General features: G+C 55.6%; 1 protein-coding gene across 3 annotated transcripts in view; it reads right to left on the bottom strand.

Moving 5' to 3' along the window:
- SLC12A3 (solute carrier family 12 member 3) overlaps positions 1-13025 on the bottom strand; it is a 41006-nt gene extending 27981 nt beyond the window's left edge. Inside the window, exons 1-10 of one of the 3 annotated variants that reach the window (XM_043898534.1) lie at positions 12677-13025; positions 11619-11908; positions 11041-11187; positions 9580-9655; positions 8805-8900; positions 8363-8502; positions 7860-7970; positions 6692-6803; positions 5763-5893; positions 684-768 (exon numbers count right to left, since the gene is read on the bottom strand). In XM_043898534.1, the coding sequence (XP_043754469.1) occupies positions 684-768; positions 5763-5893; positions 6692-6803; positions 7860-7970; positions 8363-8502; positions 8805-8900; positions 9580-9655; positions 11041-11187; positions 11619-11900 (1180 nt within the window). In that variant the 5' untranslated portion in view covers positions 11901-11908; positions 12677-13025. The remainder of the gene's footprint in view (positions 1-683; positions 769-5762; positions 5894-6691; positions 6804-7859; positions 7971-8362; positions 8503-8804; positions 8901-9579; positions 9656-11040; positions 11188-11618; positions 11909-12676) is intronic. The other 2 variants (XM_043898533.1, XM_043898532.1) reach the window with 2 other exon arrangements.
- Positions 13026-18852: the final 5827 nt, after the last annotated feature.

Raw genomic sequence — 18852 nt, 5'->3', positions numbered from 1 at the left:
AGGCAGAGGGAGCCTAAGTGACCCAAGGTCACAGTGTCCTCCTTATAATGGAGACCTGACTTTCAGGCTGTGAGTGGCCATGACTGGGCCATGTCCCTTGGCCATCTATCTGTGAGCAGCTCACCTCGCACGGTGGTTACTGAGAGCAAAAGTGTGTGTGAGGGTCTCAGCGAGAGGCGAGTGTCAACAGCCCAGGCCTGGGTCCAAAGCCCTACTCTACCACTCAGGCTGCGTGACCTTGGGCAGGCCACTTGACGTCTCTGAGCCCTTGCTTTCTCCTCCATCAAAAGGCAGAAATGACCAGTGCCTGGATTAAATGTTATAAGGCATGTAAAGGACTGAGCCCGTGATAATAAGTCAGTTGCTAGAATCATCTTCTTCGTCCTCAGCATCACTGTTTTTATTATTATTCCTAGAGTTGGAGCTTGATTTTTCCTACAGGATTTTACACGCTTGCATCTGTAACCTGAGGTTTGAAAGGATCAGAGGAGCCTCGTCTGACCCCCCCATCTTCACTACAACTACCTCCCAACATAGATGTTCTGGTTGCCACCACGGTGCCCCACCCAATAAAATTCATGGCTCCACGTGCTGGTGTTGCCATGTCCTCCCGGCCCAGCCCTCCCTGTTAGAGAGCCGACTGCACCCTGGGACCCCTCCAGTGCTCGGGGCCGGCGGCTTACCGATGGTGGCCGAGATGGCCAGGTAGGAGATGGTGGTCCAGAAAATGGCCATGAGCGTGCCCTTGGGGATGGCTACGGCAGGGTCCTGGAGGAGGGAGGGGGGAGAGGGGTCAGGTAGCCCCTCCCAGGCTCTGCCCTTGTCAGGCTGAGGGTGGGGCAGCCACCCCTGACCTTGGCCCCTCAGAGTCCCTTCCCAGGGGCACCTAGAGACAGAGCATCCACAGAGGAGGACAGGACAGAATGAAGGTGGTGGCTGAGACCACACCCAGGGAGCCGGAGCAGGGAGAGGAACCCCCAGCAGTTCCTCTGGTCCCTGAGGACACCTGGCCAGTGCTTGCTCTGGGGCCGGCAAGGTGGAGGGCTCCTGAATCAGCCTGTGTGCTTGCGTGAGTGCTCAGCTTTGACTCTGTACGACCCCATGGACTATGGCCAGGCTCCTCTGTCCATGGGATTCTCCAGGCAAGAATACCGGAGTGGGCTGCCATTTCCTCCTCCAGGGGATCTTCCTGAGCCAGGGATTGAGCTCGTGGTTCCCTCATCTCCTCACTGGCAGGCAGATTTTTTATGACTGAGCCACCTGGGAAGCCCCCTGAGTCATCCCGCCTGCGGTCAGATTCAGGTGATCACCAGGCAGCATGCCTGTCCTCCCACCCCTCGGGCCCTCCAGCCTCACAGGGATGCTGGCGAAACAAATCCATGCTTGTCAAGCTCCTAGACCAGGGCCCAGCTCATCAGTTGCGTTTGCGGCATGTAATCCCCATTACGCATCAAGTGATTTGTTTGATCAGGAATATATAGACCAGTCCCCAACTCCCTCCTTCTTCTCAGACAAAGAACTCTGCTGGGGCTTTCCTGGCAGTAACAGCAGACCTTCACACCCACATCATGTGCTTCACTCTTCTGGGCGCGTCTTCAAGCATAGCTTCCTGAGAGGTGGCTGGTGGGGAAACTGAGGCCAGAGAGCCAGGAGGAGGGCCCAGTTTGCAGAGCCCTAAGCAGCTCAGCCCTGACATGTCGAGGTCCACAGCCTCAGACCTGCCCCCGGGGGTCACTGGTCCTGGGTGGAGGGATATAGGATGGGGGTTTTACAGTAAGTTTCTGGTCCAGGTATGGGCCCCAGCCTGGAGGGGAAGGCCACGTCAGCCATGGGAAGTCAATTGGTAAACCTGCCTGCCTTCCCTGGGCCATTCTGCTCGCCACTCAGAAAGCATCAGAGGTGACAGAACTTGGAGGGACTGAGACACTGTTCAAGTTCATGGAGAAGTCAAAACGAAGCTGGCCATGGTCCGGCTCTCTGCCTCAAACACCGGGGGGCTGAGATGGAAGCCATGGTCACTCTGTGATGAAGGGGGCCTGAGGCCTGGCCCAAGGGAGGAGGTACAGGTGGGATCCTGCCCACACAGGGCAGATGGTGTGCCCACCCCAGGGAGGACCGCGGTGCGCCGGGGAGCAAGGCGGGGGAGACACTGCCAGAACCCCGGAAGGCCTCATGGTGGAGGGGACGACTGAGGTGACTCTGAAGGCGCTGGGTGGGGAGGAAAGGGGGTGTGGGCCAGAGAGAAGAGGGAGTACAGGTGCCGAGCTGAGGGAGGCTGGCGTCTCTGGAGCATCCTAGCTCTGAGGTCTCTGCTCTGCAGCCGTGGTCCAGCCAGCCCTGCCCTGAGAACCAGGGGGGCTCGCTAGATCAAGCACACAGGGTCCCTGGGCCCAAGGCCAACAGACCAGGTCAACGGCCCATCTCACCTGTGATGGGATGAATAGTGTCTCCAAAAATTCATGTTTATCTAGAACCTTAGAATAGGGCCTTATTTGGAAATAGCATCTTTGCAAATACAATTAGTTAAGATGAGGTCATATGGAATGAGGTGGGTCCTGCGTCCAATGACTGAGTCCTTGTAAGAGGAGGAGAGACATGCAGAGGAAAGGCCATGTGAGGACAGCGGCCGAACTGGAGGGAGGCAGCTATAAGTCAAGCAACCCCCGGGATTGTTGGAAGCCTCCAGAAACTGGGAAAGATTGAAGGCAGGAGAGTGGGACGACAGGGGACAAGATGGTTGGATGGTATCACGGACTCAATGGACATGAGTTTGAGCAAAGTCTGGGAGATGGTGAAGAACAGGGAAGCCTCGTGTGCTGCCGTCCACAGGGTCGAAAAGAGTCAGACACGACTGAATGACTGAACAACAAAAGAAGGTGGAAGAGGCAGGGGAGGATTCTTGCCTAGAGCCTTCAGAGGAGCACGGACTCTACAGACACCGTTGTTTGGACTTCTGGCTCCTAGATCTGTGTGAGAATAAATTTCCGCTGTCGTCAGCCTCTAAGTGGGTGGTAATGCGTTATAGCAGCCACGGGACGTGAATACCCTAGGCCTCCACCCCGCCCTCACGTCTTGGTCCGAAATCTCAGAGCCCAGCTCACAGATCAGGAATATCTGGGTCCACATCCTGCCAAGCTCTCGCTGGCTGTGTGCCTTGAGACCAGCCCCTTACACTCTCTGAGCCTCAGCAGCCCTCCCTCCTCCCCTGTGAAATGAGAGAGTAGGCTGGCACACAGCAAGGGCACAAGCAAGCTCACCAATGTGAGCGGCTAGGTGTGAGCTGTGTGGTCACCCAGCCTGGCAGAGACCCCACGGCAGTCACTAGAAGTCCCTCGTCTCGGTCCCCATCCCCCCATCAGAAAACTGACTTCATTATAATGCTTTCCTTGGCCTTAGCGCAGGGTGGTTGTGAAAGGAAACCTCCCTGAGACTGTGGTCATGAGACTGCTCTGTAAACACTAAAGGGTTGGGGGGCGTACGGGGTGAATGGAGACAATGACAACCTTGTCACCTCCCCTTTAGGGCTCGGCTCACATGTCACCTTCTCAGGGGTCTCTGGCCACCTTAGACCCACCGCTGTCCCAGGGGTTCCCTCCCTGCTTCTCTGCCTGATTTCTCTCCCCATCACTCAGCCACCATCAGGCAAACTACACGTTTTACTTATTTGTTTGTCGATGGTCTCTCCCGCGAGGCACGTGAGCTCCATGAGGGTAGGAATCTGTGTTTTTTATTTACTGCTGCTTGCTTGCTGTCGACAAGACCCTGGCATCAAAGCAGGTGCTCAAAAAATACTGGCTGAATGATGAAGTTGTAATGAAGTTGAGCCTTCGGTATTCTAGAAGCTTGGCATTCCAGCTCCTCTGACCCCTGTGTGCGGGGCCCTGGGCAAGCCACCGACCCTCTCAGAACTGGGTCTGCTCCTCTGTAATGGGGGGACAGTGATGATAGAAGACTATGGTGGCACCAAGGATATTATTTGTAAAGAAGGAGGCACCGGGACTTCCCTGGTGGTCCAGTGGCTAAGACTCCGAACTCCTAATGCAGGGAGCCTGGGATTGATCCCTGGTCAGGGATCTAGATCCCACATGCCTCAACTAAGGCCTGGCACAGCCAAATAAATAAGTTAATTTAAAAAAAAAAGAAGGAGGCATTGTGCTGGCCACAAAATGACACTGACCTTGACTACTGGCCCTTGACATCTCCTCCGGGCTGGGCGCCTTGCTAGAAGTTTATGTAAATCAGCACGCTGAACCCTTCCTGCCTTATGAATACATGGCTGCGTGAGTCCCATTTTACTGTTGGGGAAGCTGAGGCCCAGAGAGGTTTTAAGGGACTTGCATACAGTCCCCACGAACAGCACTACTCTTTGCTGAGGACGTGCTGTCCCACGGAATGGGCAAGGAGCCAGAGCCAGGAGGAAGGGGCCCCTTTAGGATTCAAAGGCATTTAAGACAGAAGAAGTCACCCCTCCACCCCCAGCTCTGGAACAGCCGCTGGGCCCTGACGCCTGCACACTGGGCTGGTCAGTAATCTAAGAAGCTTGATGAAGCGTCTAGATAAATCCCCAGGCTACGGTTTTCTACGACGGGGCTGGGAGGGGGAACCAGGACACTGAGCTCATGCCTGAGCTCTGCCAGGACCTCAGGACAGGCAGACCAAGCCCCTGCTGGCCACTGCCCAGAGAAGGGAGGGGAACCGGCAAAGACAGCCTCCCTCTGAATTCCAGAGCCAGGCTGCATTTGAGAATGCCTCCAACGCATGATTCTTAATTCATTCAAGAATGTGATCAGGGAGCACTTTCAAGCAGAACTGGAGGTGGAGGGTGAGGGTTCCCGGCACAGAGCCAGGCTCCTTTCTGTTCATCCCGACGTGTGTACCAGCTCCTTGGTTAACCCCTGCTGGAGAGGACTCCGCCGGCACCAGCTCCACCTCCACCCAGAAGTGTTGCAGGAGCTCCTGCCACCTCAGCCTGCACGACTTCCCCACTTTATTACACACTCAACTTTGCTCTGACACTTCCCGTTTGCCACATCCCACCACCGTCCACTCGACAGACAGGCACCGGGCACCTAGTGCGTGTCAGACGCGAAGCTGGGAATGCGGACACAGGGTGAGCCCCCAGCTCTCCAGATGCGGGGGACAGAGACATTAGTGGCCTGACACCCCTATCCTAGGGGAACCGTGATGCTGATAGCAGGGTGGGGAGAGGTGTCAGGATGGAGGTGTGAATCTTCAGGAGGGACAGATCTTTGCAAGGTGAAGAAATGAAGAGGAGGAGCCCTAGGCGGAGAGCACAGCAGAGGCAGTGGTGGGGAGGAGGGACAGGGGAACGGGGCGAAGCAGTAGACCCTGAGGGCTGGGTGGGGCTCATGGGAACAGCAAAAGTTCCTGTGGGGCTGGGGCCTCCCAGGCCAAGACAAGGAGCCTGCCCGATCAGGATGGTGGAGGGCCCGGGAAAGACATGCCTGATCCCGTCTGAGTATTGGAAGGTCAGGCTGGCTCAGTCTGCCCCTTAGGCTGGGAGTGCCAGGATCGACGGAGAAGACCAGCCCGTTTGGGGGTGGCCTTCAAGGCCTAGTGGTGGTGCCAGTAAACATCTTCGGAATTGAATGGGCTGAACGGGACTGGTTTGGGCTGGTCTGGACTGGGTTGAGCTGAAGTTTAAAAGCTCTGGCCCTGGGGGCTCAATGCCTAGCCTGGTGCCCAGTAGGACATCCTGGGAGGAAGGACCAGGAAGTGGGAGGGATGGGTGCCCTGCTCACCTTGAGGTCCCCAGAGATGTTGGCTCCTGCCAGGATACCTGTGGCCGAGGGGAAGAAGATGGAAAACATCCCGAAGAAGCTGCCGTCCATGCCTCTCCATTCAGGCACCAAGTTTTGGACAAAAATGTCCGCTGGAAAAATGAGGCCTGAGTCAGGACCTCCTGGAAGGTCTGGCACCCCTTGCTGGGCCCAGCCAGGCAGGCAGGGGGCTCCCATGGCAGCTCATGCCTCCCCGTATAAGCGAGCAGGATTCTACGAGGCCTTCCCAGTACAGACCCCTGCCCTTGTCCTCTACCTGCCTTTTGTCTGGTAGGGAAAAATCCTTAGTCAAAGAAGAAATTTAATCAGAGAAGTGAGAAGATGCAGAGAGAAAGGAAACCAGTCAAGCAAGACAAAATAATAATAATTCAGCCATTAAACAAAGTACCTCCTCTTTTGCCACAAGGGCTGTAGATAATATTCTGAGCCAAATCCTTTCAACTGTTTTGCAGCCACTGACACCCCCACCAGGTGGGAGAAGTTAACTGCGTGCTGCCCACAAGCACGGAGCCCCCAGACCAGCTGGAACCAGAAGGTTGATGATGCTGATTCCCGATCCACCTCACCACCAGCCAATCAGGAGAAGGTCCTCGAGCTGATTACACCCCGACAGCCCCCTCCCTCTCCCTGTCTTTATAAATCTTGCCCTGAAAGCCTTCAGGGAGGTTGGGTCTTTTAAGCATCAGCTGCCCTGAACTCTTTGCTTGGTGCCCTGCAATGAACATTGCCCTTTCCATCACCACAACCTGGCGTCAGTAGAGGGCGTTTACTGCACGCAGCCAAGTGGACACTAATTTGGTTAGGTAACAGCGCCCTCAGAATGGGCCAGATTGGGGGGCAGACTGTCTCTGTCTCTGGAGACACAGGCAGGGGCCCCAACCCACACGTACCTCGGTAGCTGAAGAAGCCTTTGGAGGCCTTCTCCTCAGATGGGGGGATCAGCGTCCCCACCAGGTAGTTGGCGAACGAGACCATGATGACGAGGAAGAAGAGCACCTGGGCCTGGGAGGAAAGGAGCCTGGAGGTCAGACAGGCTGGCCCTGCCGCTCAGGGAGCCCCAGTGGGGAAGAGCTTGCCTAGGTCCCTCACTCGCTCGTTCGTTCGTTCAGTCAACACCTATTATGCTGCAGGCTCTGTTCTAGGAGCTGGCGATACAGCCAAGCTCCTGTCTTGCAGACAAATGAGGAAGATGAATCAGAGAATGGATGGGGGTGTCACGGGGGTGGGGTTGGGGCTCCTTTAGCAGGGAGGCCTGGGAAGATGTCTTCAGGTTCCTAGAGGAGGGAGGATAACGGAGCAGCAGCGTGACAGGGGCATTAGCTTGCTGCTTTCAAGGAACTGGGAGGAGACATGGAGCTGGAGGTCAGAGGGGGAAGGTGAGGACGGGATACAGGGCTGTGCTCGCCAAGTCTGCCACTGAGGCCCGACCTCTCCTCCCTCGTTTCTTGCTGAACCTCTGATCTGGGGCTGGGCACAGGTTCAGACGATGCCCACATTTCCCTAGGCCCCCTTGCAGTATGGTGTGGCTACGGACTGCATTCTGGCCAATGGGATGTGAGCAGAAGGAATATGTATAACCGCCAGGCTGGGCCGGAAAAGTAAAAGGGGACAGGGATTTTCTCCTTCCCACCCCCTTTCCCCTTCCTGGGGCTTCCCTGGTGGTGCAGTGGTGAAAGATCTGCCAATGCAGGAGACACAAGATTCCATCCCTGGGTTGGGAAGAGCCCTTGGAGGAGGAAATGGCTGCTGACTGGGCTGCGGACATGGACGTGGGGGCCGTCATGGGCCAGGCAGATGAAGGCCGCACCCCAGGGATGGAGAGGCCACAGGACGGAAGGAGCCTGGGTACCTGCTCCCCACACCCCCACCCTGGGGCCACACACACGAGAAAGAAACAAACGACTCTGGCCTGAGGCCCCCTTCCTTAGGGTCTCTGTCACAGCAGCAGAGCTCAAGACCCAGCTGATACACACAAGAGGCAGAACCAGGAGCCGGTCCCAGGACTCAAGCTTCTGCACTTGACCTTGCCCAGTCCCCTCTCCAACCTCCTGCCCTCACCTTGGACTCCCACTCCATGCCAGCAAGGGAGATGGCCAGCAGAACAGTGACGGTGACCACGCCGATGATGCGGATGTCATTGGTGGGGTCCACGATGGGCGAGCCATACTCCTGGGGGAGGGGACAGGCCAGGCTGCGTGCTGTTTCTGCACAGCCCACCCCTCCAGGCTCCTCCACCTTGAGTTACCTCATTTATGGGTGTCTGCTCACAGGAACACACACACTCAACCCCCTTCCCTGCCAACAGGTCCTCCATAGCAAATACTGCATGGGCCTGGACAATTTGGCCCTAAAGGCAACACGCACCCTGGAAGGCGGTTTCTGGGAATAGTCTTTATTTGCTGAGATCATCATAGTCACCCGCAGTGGTCAGACTGTGGCTTTGGTCCCTGATGGGAAAGCTGGGCAGAGAGAGGGGCAGGAAGGCCTGGCACAGATGGGGTGGGGGCGGAGGCAGCAGGCCACCCGGGCTCCCTCTGCCCAGGCTCCAGCCCCGGCCTCACCTGGAGCAGGTCCCGCACAGTCTCGGCGAAGCCCACAGTGTGCATGGCCACGCCCACAGCGTTGGCGAAAGCAAAAATGAGGCCGATGGAGCCGCCGAGCTCTGGGCCGAGACTCCGGGAGATGAGGAAGTAGGTGCCACCTGTAGCGGACAGAGCCAGGAGCCATGACACGAGAGGAATTGGCTGTCTGGGACGGACTTGGGGCAGGCAGAGCTGAGGCTGGGAGGAGGTGAGCACGGGACCCAGTGGTCCATGGGGGAGGAGAGACCCAAGGCCACCCCGTGGGTGTGGAGAGACTGCCCAAAGCCTACATCTGCAACCAGAAGAAGCATCCCCTGTTTGGGCTTGGGGTGGAGGGTAGGGAGTGGTTGAGAGATCTGCCCCCAGGGTGAAGACACAGGGTCCTACCAGAGGAGGATCTGGGGGCTGGGGTGGGGCCCACCTGATTTGACCTTGCCGTTGGTGGAGATGGCAGAGATGGAGAGGCCCGTGATGGAGGTCACGGTGACCGAGAGCAGGATGATGATCCAGGTCAGGACTGTGGGGGTGTGGGGGGGGTGATCGTCCCAAAAAGCAGTCAGGGCATTTCCAGAATGAGAAACTCAAGTCAGCCAATGGATTCACCATGGGACTTAAGTCACTGTCCTTCTCTCTGTTCTCTTTGGAAAAATGGGTCTCTGTCTACCTCATGGTATACTCTGAAGAGCCAGGGAGCTGATAAGCCAACGTGTAAAGGATCTTTACATATGCATGGGGAGGTGGTTTTTTTTAATAATAAAAAATCAAGTAATAGTTACCTCTTGCTGAGCCACCACTGGGTGCCAAACCCTCTGCTGTTTTATGCACATCAGAGGAACAGTTATTGCCACGTTTTGCTAATGAGGAAACTAAGGCTCAAAGAGGTTAAAGGCTTGTCCAAGGTCACACAGCATGTGTGTCCAAGGTCACACAGCATGCTACAGAACCAGCAGCTGCTCTTTCCTCAGTGAGAGATCCTGAAACCCAGGATCTCTGTCCGAGGAATTTGGCCCCCAGAGCTTGACTTCCTGAGGGCAAACTGAGCCAGGGAGCACCCCCAGGCCTGCTGACTCCACATGCAGTGCTCCTGGACCACACTGCCCTGACCTCGGTCACTGCAGGGCCCCGTGGCTCCATAACCCGAGTTCAAGACTGGGAGGACCGGGCCCCTTCCCCTGCACCCCAGAGGCAGCACTCACCGATGCCCGCCTGGGCGGTAATCCAGGGGAGCCGCAGGTAGAGAATCACACCCCAGATATTGAGCATGCAGCGGATCTGGGAGGAGAGGGGCATCAGAGGCCACCTGGGGGCTGGGTTCCCCAAGATCAAACACACACATCCCTGTCCCCAGTCATGGCACGGCATCGAGCACCTAGGGGACACCTGGGCTTTCTTTGCTTCACCCACTTGAGCGGGTGCCCACTTCAGTGCCTGGCTGGTTCTACGGGGCAGGGAGGGGAGGGGTACCCAGAGACCCACCTGTCCCTCCCACCACTCTCCTGCCTTCCTTCCATCGAGGCCTGAAGGTGGGCAGCAAGTCTGTCACCTCTCACCCCACACCAAGCACACGGTACTGTGTCTGCCGGCCCCAGTCATGGCCCAGTGGCCGACTGTTGGCCCACAACCTGGCCTTTAGGGAGAATTCAGCAAATGCCAGCTGAGCCGATGCCCCACATGCAAGCAGAAGTCAGGGCTCAGGTTGCGGTGACTCCAGCTTCCAAATTTAAAGACGAACTGGAGACCACAGCTGAGGCTGGAATTCCCACGTGGGAGGGATGTGGTGGTCTTCGGAGTGGGACAGGTGGCAGTTACCAGTCTTGGAGATTTCTTTTTTCTTTTAGTCTTTAAAATTTTTTAACTTAATATAAAAAATTGAGGTATAGTTGATATTATATTAATTTTGGGTGTACAACAGAGTGATCCAAAATTTTAGGCCCAGGAGATGGCGAAGGCCTCCATATGTGCTGAGGTACTGAATGGGGCCCACACCGGGCTGTGGGCACCAAGGGAGGGAAGGCGATCCAGACGCTGGATCAGAGGGAGGGGTGACCATTCAGATGGAGAGAGAGGCACAGCCCGCAGGGAGTTGAAAGAGTTAAGGTCAGAACCTAGGCCTCCTGCCTCCCAGAGTGGGACTAAAGCTTTCTCCTAGCCCTCATGTGATGCCCTCTGTAAAGTCCCATAAAGTCTTTCAAAGTCAAGTTTATTAGACTGTTTGCTGTCTCGGGACCTAACACGGCAAACCGTCTCCTCATCGCGGAGAGTGAGAAGAGCTGTGAATTTGTGTCAGGTGCTGCCCTCTCGTGGCTCTTAGGGGGTAACACAGTTTCTCCCAATAACTTCAAGGCAGGCGTTGATTCATGCGCTTTATATCTATTAATTGGTTAAATGCTGATCATTTCATAGATGAAGAAAGTGAGGCATGGACAGGTCACATGATGAGTGGAACAGTCAAACAGACGTCCACCCCAGGGACAGGCCTCAGCCTGGGGGTAAATGGAGGTCAGGACGCAAAAAGGTAGAGAAAATCTGAGATGGCTATGCAGATGGGGAAACCAGGTCTTGGGTCTGCCTTGACCACTGCCTCTTGAGAGTCAGAGCTGAGCCTGCATGGAGCTCTGTCTCCCCAACCCCCATCCCTGGACATCCCATCCACTCACCATCACCCCTTTGACCCAGCCAAAGCGCACAGGCTCCTCAGGGTTCTTCTTGCCATTGGTACCTGCCTCATCCTCCACCAGCCCGTCAGTCATCTCATGGCTGGGCCGGCTGTCAAAGGCGAGGGCCTGCAGGTGGCTGCCTTCCTGCTGGGAGCCCAAAGACCACGGGTCAGGCAGGCCGGGGTCAGGACAATCCAGCTCCCCTAGCTCTCCATCCTCCACCATTCAGCCTCCAAGGCAGCAAACCTAGTAAGCCCCCTCTCTGCTGCAGACCTTCCCTACCCTTCTTTCCTCATCTCCTTTAGGTGTGTGAAACCTCTCTAAACTACTGGGAACTCATTACTGCATTGGGAAACCCTAGATTGCTTGACGGGGTTGCCAGACCGGGCAATAAACATTACACCATGTGCCCAGAGGTTTATAGCTCCCATGCCCATATTTCACACGGGCCTCTCAGCCCACGAGGAAGACCCCTCTGTGTCCCCACGACACAGATGGCAGAGCTGAGGCTCAGAGAGGTTAGGCAACCGGTGGAGGTCACAGAGCAGGAAGGTCTGCTCTTCCGGGATGGTGTTTACCTTGAGGAAGGAGTGCAGGTCGGCCAGCGTGGGCCGGACCTTCCGGGGCTCGCCGGGCAGGGCGCTGTCGGCATAGTGCTCGTAGGCGGGCACCACATCAACGGTGTTGTAGCCAAAGGTGCGGTTGTAGAAGGTGTGGCCGTGCGTCAGGTGGCCGGGGTGGCTGCTGTCATGGGCGGCCGGTGGGGGGGGCTCCTCGCCCCCTAGCAACGTGCTGATGGTGAAGCGCCCACTGCACAGAGCAGGGTCCCTGGGCGTCTCCGACACTGGCAGCTCTGCCATCGTGGGCTCTGGGTGTCAGGGGAGGGGGCCAGGGTCGGTGGGGACGTGCAGGGTGGCTTTATAGGCTGGGCCCACAGCAGGGAGGAGACGGGGAGGTTGGCCCAGACCGCCCACAGCTGGTCAGCAAGGTCCCTGGACAGGGTGGGAGGCAGAGCACGTGCCCATTGCTGACCTGCCCACCATCTGATCGCAGAGATAGCCACTGGCCTTGGACTGGGAGCTGAGGCTGGCCCAGCCCCTGGGTCCTAGGGAGGCTCTTCTAAGTCTGGGGGCAGCAGACATCTGCAGCTGAATCCCAGGAAGGAGTGGACCCATAGGGACACTATGAGGGGCCCCACTGGGGACCCCAGAGAGCCTGATGACCCTCTCAGAAACTTCCTGTGTCAGTTTTATTTACTTAGCATTTTAAATAGCTGAGTGGTATGACATTTAAAACGATGTGTGTGTGTTCTCAGTCACTTAATCGTGTCTGACTCTTTGCAACCCTGTGGACTATAGCCCACTAGGCTCCTCTGTTTATGGGATTTTCCAGGCAAGAATACTAGAATGGGTTGCATTTCTTACTTGAGAGGATATTCCCAACTCAGGGATCAAACCCACATCTCTTGAATCTCCTGCATTGGCAGGCAGATTCTTTACCACTGTGCCACCTGGGAAGCCCCATTTAAAACAATACACACACATATATATAAAAGGTTAGTCTCTCTTACTCAGACCCAAGTCTACTCTTACATGTCCTCCCAGAGGTATCTCAGAATGTTTATGCACTTACGTACCAGCAGCCCCAAGCAGAGTTCAGCAGGTACCAGCTGTGATCTGCAGTCACCAAGGGACCAATGAGCCCCTGGGGCTTGTGGCTGCCCAGTGGCCAGGAAGACAAGTGGACACCGACCCCACCGACTGCTTACAGGGCCACTGGGGTGTGGAGCCCAAGGAGCCAGCCCAAGAGCAACCAGCTCCCACGGCAGGCAGCGGGCCGGGCGCCATCCTAGTATTGAACCAGATCAGCCTCCAGTTGTGCCAGCATCCGTGAGGTCAGCCTTTGAATGCAGAGTGGCCATGAGGGCATCAGTCTGGTCACCAGAGACACCGAAGCCAAGGCAGGGTGGGGAGCTGAACTTTGAGTCGTAGGGGATGAAAGAGAAGTAGCTCAGGGTTTGAAGAGATGAGTGAGTGGGCTGGATGCCTGATGCTCCGCCAGAAAAGGAGGACACCCCCAGCTGCTGGGAGGAGTCTCAGCGTCTGCCCCCATGGGAATGGCCTTGCCTATGGCCGAGCTCCCCCGTGGAGCTCTTGTCCAATGATGGGTGTGGGATGCAGAGGCCTGGAGCCCTGTCCCTGGTTCCAAAGGCCCACCCCAGCTCCAGAGGTCCCTGGGGTCAGCTGAGGCTTTGTCTACCCAGCAGCCCGTTCCCCCTTTTTTCTGTCCTGCTGCCTCTCTTCTCCCCACACCAGCTGCCTGCAAGGTGAAGGCTCCGTGGTGAGGACTCCAGGGCCAGGGCTCCTGGCCAGTTTTCAAGCTTCCCTGCAGCCCCCACCCCATCTGCCAATTCCTCCTTCCCTCCCATGGGGCCTCAGGGCAGAGCTTACAGATCTTATCGGCTTCTCCATCTTTAACTGCCACTTGACTGGTGAAAATCACAGCCGCCCAACACCCCCTCACACCGTGTCCCCGGAGCAGCTGTGGAAAATTCCTGATTAAGATCTCAGGAGAGGAAGTGGCCGGATTCCAGCAGCACCAGGGCCCATGCCGAGTGAGGGGCCACCACTTTGCTGGGTGACCTTGAGCAAGCCACTTCCTCTCCCCTTCGCCATTCCCAGGCCTGGGTGAACTGCAAGGTTCCTCCTAGCACTGGAGCATTTGCTGTTTCAAGAAGCCTTCCCCATAGCCTTCCCCCATCCCTACATCTCTCTAGGGTGGGGTGGGATTTAAGCAGGACCCCTCGAAAGGCTTATTGGTCAGAGAATTGAAGGGACTGTCGGAACTCTGTGTCCCAAGGCACAAACCCACACCCCAACCCCCACCTAAGAAAGGTGCTTCCTGCCCTTGAGTGGGCGTCTATCACTTTGAGAAATGTTCACAGGGGCACTCTTCTTGATGGGGGCACAGCGTGGTCACACACGACTCCTGCCTTGCAAGGGTCTGAGACCTGGGGGAGGGAGTCACAGGAACCCTGAGCGAAGCCCTGGGATGTGGCCACACGGGCTGTCAGGCTCCCTTCTCCATTGTCAGTTGATCCAGGGCTCTGAGCAGGTCCTCTGGTCTTGCTGAGCCTTTGCTCCGTCAGTAGCCACATGGAAACGACACCCATGCTAGTGCCGCTCGTCCTCACTCAAGGGCCCCTGTCCTCTCCTGCTTCTGAGAGGAGGGAGCATAGGGGCAGTGAAGGAACAGAAAAGACTCACTGTCGGGAAGCTCCCTGAAGTGGAAATTCTGGACACAGGGGGCTGATATGGTGAGGGCAGCAGGGCCTGTGTCTTTCACGGCCTGAGGCGCCTAAGTCTTGATGCACCAGAACTGGAGTTCACAGCCTAGGCCGGCAGGTGAACCAGCAAGGAGATGGCAGCAACAGGCTGGTAGAACAGGGAGGCTGCCCAGGAAGGCAGGGGAGCTGGGAGGGGATGTGTAGGCAGGGATGGAGGGGTTCTGGGACATGGCACCCAGGAAGGCGTGATCGGTGGAAGGGACCAGGCGTGGGACTAGAGCTCATGGAACTGGGGGGAGGCAGAGGGGAGAAAGGGTGGTAGATGAGGCTGAAAGGGGTCCGATTGTTTCTCCAGTCACACACATTTATTGAGTGCCTACTGCACACCATGCCACGTGCTAGGCAAAAGAGGTACCACAGGGAACAAGACAAAGGCCCTGCCCTCCGGGAGCTCACATTCTAGTGGGAGAGACAGACAGGCAGAAAACAAGCAATCATTACAGTACATTCATTTTTTGTTGTTGTTGTTTTTCTAAAGGAGGGGCATTTAGGCTCCTCTGAGAATGAGAAATTTGAGCTGAGCTCCAACAATAACAGGGAGACACCCATAAATGAGCAGATGTGAGCACAGGGGTTCCAGACAGAGGAGAGAGCATGTGCAAAGGCCCTGGGGGAGAGTGGTTGGGGCTTCAAGATGGCGAGGAGCCTAGGATGGTAGGAGCCAGGGGACCGAGGAGATGGGTTTGAGACACAGAAGAGGGGACACCAGGCCTTATAAGCTGGGGTTAGAAGCTTCATGTTCTATTTTGTGATGGGCAGATTTATATTTCTCAAAGGTCACTTTGGCCATTGTGTGGAGACTGGATGTAGGGAAGCAGAGTTAGACCAGTGGGGCCATTGTGGGTACCTGAAAGTGGTGGCTGGGCAGTAGCTGTGGATGACAAGGTCGTGAGAAGTACTGGGGGTCGAGATACATGCTCAAGGCAGAGCCGACGGAACCAGCACACGGATTCATGTAGGAACAGGGAGGACTCGGGGGGGATAGGTGGTGTCATTTCTGAGTAGGCATTCAAGAAGGGCTTGAATGCCAGGGTAGGAGCCTGGCCTTCGTCCTGGGGAAATCAGAGTTCGTCTGCTTCTGAAAAGCTGGTGGGGGGCATAATAGTGTGTGAGCAGTGCCAGGAAGAAAACAGGAAGAAAAACAGGGCCAGGGAGAGCTGGGAGGGTCTATGGCAACAATCAGGCAAGAACAGACAACTGCCCAGCTCTAAGCCCCTGACTGCACACACATTTCGCAGTCTCACTGGAGCCTCTGACAGATGCTGACTATGTGGCCCCTACTAGGGATTCTATGGGCCTGGGGCCCAAAAGGGGTGAGGGGCTGGCATCAGTATTCTTGGAAAGCTCTCCAGGTGGTCCTGAGGGGCAGTCAGAGATCCAGTGGGCCAAAGAGAACAATCTTTCACACACAGCCTGTCCGCCCCCACCCCACCCCCAGGTCCACGTCCGCCCGGGTCCCACGAGGCTCGCCTGGAGAGGATGGGTATGATGCAACCCTGGTGTCGTGAAATAGCCGGGTAAGAGGATGCGCTGCTCGTCGGCCTGATTCACAACACCAGCTGCAGCAACGATACCAGAACTCGGGCGCGCTTCCTCCTCTGGCCGGCGCTCCGAGGCGTCGAGGCAGCGATGACAGGCCCTGCAGACGTCCTCCCCGGCCCGCGGCTGCCCCGGGCCAGTGCTTTGCAGAGGCCTGGGGCTGCCAACAAAGCAGGCTGGGTCCCTGCCCCCCAGGGGGCGCACAGACTTGAGATGAGGAAGTGGGGAGCAGACGCACAAAACCCTGAATACAGTACAGAAGACAGAGCAACAGCGGAGGTGACAGGCGCTAGAAAGGTCTGGAAGCCACAGGCTGACTGCAGCCTCTCCAGCAACCAGAACCAAGAAAACTGGGGTTTCTCTACCATAATTCTGGACTTTCTATCCAGACACTGTAACAGCAGTTGAACACTGAATTACCTTGAAGCTACTGGCAGCTAAATAAAGCAAAAGGGAAACATGTTTGATGACTAAGATAGTTTTGGTGCTGAAGAACAATTCCTGGTTCCTTTTTCTTCGTGGTTAGACTTACTTTAAAAAAAAAAAAAACTATTTAGCCAACATTCACTCCACAACTAATGGCAGGTATTAATGATGTATTAGACTCGGTCCAGCTGTTTTGGAGGGTACACAGAGATACTATTCTCAGTATCATGTAGTTCATCAGAGGAGGTAACAGCCAGAACCCAAGGCATAAAGGCATAAACCCCTGGATAAAACGCTACACGGCTTCATAGAAGGGATGCCTTCCTCAGGCTGAGGTGATGATGGAGGGGGACATATGAAGTAGCACAGTTAGAGATAAGCAATCATTTAAGGAGGGAGAGTGCCATGTTAGCCTGGAGCTCCCTGGCAGCCAAGGCAAAAAAGTAGAACTGTAATCAGTAGTCACTATCTGATAAAGAGTGAGATTTTATTTTCTCCCCTCTCTCTTTCCTCATAAAGAAAATAAATCTCCCCCAACCCACAATCCCGCCCCTCACCACCCAAGCCTGGAGAAGCTCCCCAAGTGAGGGTGGCTTGAGCTCACTCCTGCTGCATCAGCACAAGCTGAAGCGGTGATTCCAACAGAAACGCGGCCCTGTGGTCACACGCATGTGACCACTAGGTCTTCAGCCCAATGGCTGCCAATGTGCTCTCCAAGAGACCAAGCCCATTGTTTCTCCTACCCAAAGCCTTTCACTTTTAAACGCACCTTTAGTTTTTCTTACTTTCCTATAAGCCTTTGCACCTTTCTTAAAAGCAATAGAGACCACCCATGGTCATTGTGCTCAATCTTGAATTCCACGGGTACATTTCTAATCAGAATCCTTTTCAATGGTGTCTTTTGAAGCCTAGGAGTCTCTGACTTGATCCTGGAGCTGGGACCAGGGGCCCTAGAATCATGGAACTGTTGTACAAGCTCAGCTTCCCCCACCCGCTCCCCCAAGCTGGGCCCAGCCGTAGACACATGGGGAGAGGGGGAAGGATAGGAGTCAAAGGAGGCCTGGGCTACCTGGCTCTGCACCACATACCTCACGACCTCAGGCCTGTGTGCCTTAGTTTCATCATCTGTCAAGTGGATAACTCTTCTCAGTCAATGAGTGTTTTGATGATCAAGAGAGGGAACTTGTGAAAGAAGCATTTCAGAAGACATTAATAAAGTTCTGCATATATATATATATATATGTGTGTGTATATATATATATTCTGCCCCCCACCCCTCCTCCAGCTCTTTAGCTACAATAAAGGTGGGGGAAAACCAACTCACCTTTGACTATTTAAGGCAATGCTTTTTGGTAAGGGCAGGTGCTAAAACTTATTAACAAACAAAACAGGGCATTAGGAGGAGTTGGGGGGAAGAAGTGCTCAGGATCAGGAGGTGGAAACCCAAAGAGAGCTGGCTTTGGTGGTTTGCATTCATCAGAACTCAAGCTTCAACAGAGCAAACAGTCAGAGGAGCCTAGAAGCCCAGGGAAACTCCCCTGTCATCTTGTTGCCCCTTTACCAGAGACTTGAAATAAGCTACTGACCTCCTTAATATATATCCCAAAGGCTCTTCTACGGGTGGTCATCCAGGGTTCAGAGGCAAAATCACACTTGCATCCAGGCTGGATCCAAGGGAGTCTGTTCTCCAGATGGGGTCCCTCAGGCCTGGTGCGGGTCCCCTGGGTATGGAGCCCCCCAGCAGGAAGGTTGAGGGCTGCATGTGGAGCGGGCCTCGGGTCCTCACTCCCTGGAAGCTGAGTTAGCAGCAGCACTGAGCACATTGGAGAGGCGCCTAGGGAGCCTGGAAAGGCTAGTGCCCGCCAGAGGTGGACATGGGAGGCTGGGGGCAGGGGAGGGGGACACTGGGAAAGAGAACCCTGGATGAGGGCCCAGGGATTCAACCAGAGCTATCAGATGGTCTTTCACTTGTGATTTCCTGGGAAATGGGATACTGCTGTCCCCTCTGACCCTTTCACCCCAACCACCCGCCCCGCCCCCCCACCCCCCACAATGATGCACTTCAACCGGTGCCATTTTTAACTGATGAACCACCAACATCAAGAGCCATTCTGGACAACTGGCTTGGACATTGCTGGGTACACAGTGGGCTAGCTGACCCAAGGGGCCCTAGGTATGGTACGTATTTTTCCTAACAAGTTAGAATTTTCATCTTCCTGTTTAGTGCATCTCTGACACACTACGACTTATTGATAGCCTTCCTTGAGAAGTGGGGAGGGGGAGTCCACATTTAGAGGGGCCCAGAGGCCTACTTCACTCTCTGCTTCGTCACAACAAAGGTCTTGACCCTATTCTTGACTCAGGACATGAAAGTCACCTGGGGAGCTTTAACAACCCAATCAGCGCCTGGGCCCCTCCACAGACCAATTATGCCAGAAACTCAGGGGGCAGGGGCTTGGAAGTCAGTGTTTTTGAAAGCTCCCCAGGTGATTCTAATATGT

The sequence above is a fragment of the Cervus elaphus genome, chromosome 4 (genome assembly GCF_910594005.1).
Source record: "Cervus elaphus chromosome 4, mCerEla1.1, whole genome shotgun sequence".
NCBI classification, from domain to species: Eukaryota; Metazoa; Chordata; class Mammalia; order Artiodactyla; family Cervidae; genus Cervus; species Cervus elaphus.
This window is presented reverse-complemented; position numbering and strand designations above follow the sequence as displayed.